The 4,352-nt window shown below is 40.2% G+C and overlaps 1 protein-coding gene across 1 annotated transcript; it reads left to right on the top strand.

Annotated features, from left to right (window-relative positions):
• Window positions 1-419: 419 nt before the first annotated feature.
• LOC118375636 (uncharacterized) lies at window positions 420-3,862 on the top strand. Its single transcript, XM_035762219.2, has 3 exons — window positions 420-1,423; window positions 1,642-1,749; window positions 1,845-3,862. Exons 1-3 carry the CDS (start codon window positions 613-615, stop codon window positions 1,967-1,969), a joined length of 1,044 nt encoding a protein of 347 aa, XP_035618112.1. The 5' UTR covers window positions 420-612; the 3' UTR covers window positions 1,970-3,862.
• Window positions 3,863-4,352: the final 490 nt, after the last annotated feature.

Genomic DNA, 4,352 nt, shown 5'->3' with positions numbered 1-4,352 from the left:
TTCATAAGTAACTTCATGATCTCTCTCTTCTTTTTGAGAAGCCAGTTCTCTACAGTCTTGGAGAGAACAGAGGGGTGCTTTCCCTGCGAATACTGAGAATAAGAAAGAGTGACCTCTGACCACTGTGATTGCATCACATCATGGACTCTTCTGTACCTCTCCACCTGATGATGCAGACCTCCTTCAATTCTTTATTCTCTGTTGTCTTCTTGTTTATTTCTAGTTTATTTCTGTAGTGCTGTCAATATTACTCTCAAATTGGTTTATTTGCCTGTTATATCAGATGTATTAAAAATGAACTTCATTATGATGAAACATTTTACGGTATATTTGTTGGCTCAAAAAACAAGACAACCCCGCCCATAAGACTGGCTAACCAATAGCAATAGGCATAGAGTATTTAATCCCACCCTTTCTTCCGGTGCCTCTTTCCTTAAGCGCTTTGGAAGTTTCTTATGTACACATGTTATGTTTGTGCATGGAGCTCCTAAGTACAATAGTCCGTGTAAATAAAACGTATCTTTTGACGTTTTTTAAACTCTCTGGAGCGTGGTCTGAGCGGTGTGCGTTGTCTTGTAGCTAAATACTAAAGAGCAAAGAGGGCAATTTACTATGGCTTGTCCGATATATCCAAAGGACACACCGCAGCCCACAGAGGACATCGAATTTCAGCAAGTACTGCGTCAAATTGGAGGTAAAGAAAATATATACTTAGTAAGTGATACCGTCAAATCGGATGAGGAGGACGAAGCCAGTGGGATATTAAAGGAGTTCATTCAGGACATGTTTCATAGCGGGCGTACTGAAAACCTTGGCACGAGCCATACCAACAACAACACTAACGGTCAGATTTATTCCTCTCCAAATAGTCAAGGGGATACTACAAGCGAAAATAATGGGACATGCGAAACAGTAAACAACTGCAAGATTTTGCCTCAAGCCCAGGGGAACGAAATACCTCTGTCAACGAGGCCAAAGGATTTAGTATTGAGTGCCAAGTCTATGGGAGAGGATAAAGGACCACCGAGGCTCAATGGGAACGTCCAAAAGACCAAAACCTCAAGCATGAACAGTTGTAGAGGAAAGCGAGTAATAGACCATCCTATTATAATATTCATATTTAGACAGGAGTTTTTCAGTGGCAGTGCAAACGCAATTTGCCTGAAAGAAATTCTGAAGGATGTTAGGTCACGTGCGAAACGTGGCGGTGTCCGCCCAGCACTAGTCGGGTTAATACGCTCAACAGGTGAGAGCAACGAGACGCGTGAATCAGTGGGATTTCTGGAGGGCCTGCTTCGTTCAGTGTTTCGGAAACATCCACCAGAAGCCATCTGGGCAGGGCATTTCATTCCCAAGACAGAGGATAGGATGCTGGCCATCAAGAAATACGCCTGCAAAGCCATCTATTCGGCCCAATCCTCAGGTGAAATACACATTTTCAGATGTTTGTGGTTTGTAAACCATGGGCAGTTATTTTATAGCCTATTTAGGTCAGTTCATGACACATATAAGACTGGGGACATTTTTCATGCATTCGATATTCTCACAGGCTAGCTGACTTTAGAACAATATAAACATTCATTAAGCAATCTGCCCCATAGATTTGCTGACGAATGTTCATGCTCATTATTGCCTTTGCAGATAATTCTGAGGAAAGAGGGAACATGTTTTTAAGGCAATTCCAATGTTTGCCTTGGCCTAGAAGACACAACAGCCAGGCCAACAACACTTCAGCAAACAGGCAAAGAGGTATAACAGACGTTGTCTCTCTTCCCGTTCCACTTTCCATGTACGTCCTTGGTGGTAAGTAGGGTAGATAACAGTTCAATGTTGTTGTTTTTCAGGTGATGCTGCAAGTGCAGACGAAGGGATCCCTCTGAAGACTGGTGTTTTGTCCGCTGGACCCCAGGCAGAGTCCGACTGTGGTGTAACCAAAAAGGACAGTCATGATGACACTCATGGGTCATGATTTCCCCATGTCCAACTGTGGACAATACTCAAACGTTGGTCTCAAGGAACATTGGTGTCTGTACAAGTCTGCAGTTAAGTTACATGTCTGGCACATTGGCCTTACAATCAGAGAAGAGTTGATACATTAGCCTGTGATTATGAACAATTTGAATTTTGCGATAACTCAAGTTATGCAACTTAATACATTTAGTGTACATGCGTATCTGTTACATAACCATCCATGTATGTTGTCACTTTAAATAATTGTCATGTAATATCTGCTTTTGTTGTTACAAAGAGCTCATCTTGAATTGTAAAACAACAATGAAAAAATGTGTGACCAACAAACACTATGACCATTTACTTCATTCTGTTCGGTAAGTGTGATGTGATGCTGTTTTCAAACGAAACACAATACCTTGCTCTTGTTAAAACCTGTTAATCCTACCACCTACTTTTTCGAACATTCTGTTAAAAATCGCGCAACATTTCAGCACCCTGCTACTCATGCCAGGAATATAGTATATGCATATGATTAGTATGTGTGGATAGAAAACACTCAGACGTTTCTAAAACTGGTTAAATCACGGCTGTGACTATAACAGAACGTGCGTTTCATCGAAAAGTGCAGGAAAATCTGATCACTGAAAATTGGAAAATATATCAATGCCCACTTGTATGTATTGTTGAATGGAAACCACATTACCTGGAGCCGAGATTGCAATTCCTACAGCTTCCACACGATGTCACCAGTCTTGTCAATTGCCTAGGCTTTGTTTCTTGGTCAAACGAAGAAGAGACAGCCCATTTCCTCCGGTCTCCGACAGGATGTTTTGGAGTAGAAATGTCTGAACATGATTTGAAGACGTCGAGCTATTGAATATACATCGCCCCGTGATCAATTTGATAGATTATTAACGTTTACTAATACCTAAAGTTGCATTACAAAAGTATTTCGAAGTGTTTTGTGAAAGTTTATCGTCAACTTTTTTAATTTAAAAAAATGACGTTGCGTTATAAAACGCAGTTTTTTTCCTTGATCACACAGTCTTCATAGATCGATATCTAGTATATATATGGACCGATTTGATCGGAAAAAATACCCAATAGTGATGTTTATGGGACCTCTAGGAGTGCCAACAAATAAGATTGTCAAAGGTAATGAAGTTTTATATTTTATTTCTGCGTTTTGTGTAGCACCGACTATGCTAATTATTTTGTTTACGTCCCCTGCGGGTCTTTTGGGGTGTTGCATGCCATCAGATAATAGCTTCTCGTGCTTTCGCCGAAAAGCATTTAAAAAATCTGACTTGTTGGCTGGATTCACAACGAGTGTAGCTTTAATTCAATACCCTGCATGTGTGTTTTCATGAACGTTTGAGTTTTAACGAGTGCTATTAGCATTTAGCATAGCGCATTTGCATTTCCAGATGTCTAGATGGGACGCATGCATCCCGGGTCGACCCAAGAGGTTAAAGCTTTTAGAATTTATTTGTTTATTTATTTTATTTTGCTCGACTTCAATTAACATTCAGCAACTAGTGTCACGCCTTGGTCTTAGTATTTTGTGTTTTCTTTATTATTTGGTCAGGCCAGGGTGTGACATGGGTTTATGTTGTTGTATTTCGTATTGGGGTTTTTGTATTATTGGGATTGCGGCTGAGTAGGGGTGTTGTATGGGCTTGGCTGCCTGAGGCGGTTCTCAATCAGAGTCAGCTGATTCTCGTTGTCTCTGATTGGGAACCGTATTTAGGTAGCCTGGTTTCGCTTTGTATTTCGTGGGTGATTGTTCCTATCTCTGTGTAGTTTCACCAGATAGGCTGTAATAGGTTTCTCGTTCCGTTTGTTGTTTTTGTATATGTAATAGTTATTTCATGTTACGCTCTTCATTCATTAACCTCATAGTCCGCCCCATCCCGCATGCGGTCAGCGTTACTCATTACAGCCTCAAGCTCATTACCATAACGACAACGTTAGCGATTTCTAAAAATCGCAAATGAAATGAAATAAATATGCCTGCTCTCAAGCTTATCCTTTTCTTAACAATCCTGTCGTCTCAGATTTTCAAAATATGCTTTAGAACCAAAGAAAATCAATAATTTGTGTAAGAGTGGTGATAGCTAGCTTAGCATTTAGCGTTAGCATTTAGCACGCAACATATTCACAAAAACCAGCAAAGGGATCAAATAAAATAATTTACCTTTGAAGAACTTCAGATGTTTCAATGAGGAGACTCTCAGTTACATAGCAGATGTCCAGTTTTTCCTGAAAGATTATTGTGTAGGACACAACGTTCCGTTTTGTTACTATGCATTTGGCTACCGAAACTAACCGAAAATTCAGTCACCTACACGTCAAACTTTTTTCCGAATTAACTCCATAATATCGACTGAAACATGGAA

The sequence above is a fragment of the Oncorhynchus keta genome, chromosome 22, assembly GCF_023373465.1.
Source record: "Oncorhynchus keta strain PuntledgeMale-10-30-2019 chromosome 22, Oket_V2, whole genome shotgun sequence".
NCBI lineage: Eukaryota > Metazoa > Chordata > Actinopteri > Salmoniformes > Salmonidae > Oncorhynchus > Oncorhynchus keta.
The sequence above is the reverse complement of the archived record's forward strand: the minus strand, read 5'-3'. Positions and strand labels throughout refer to the sequence as shown.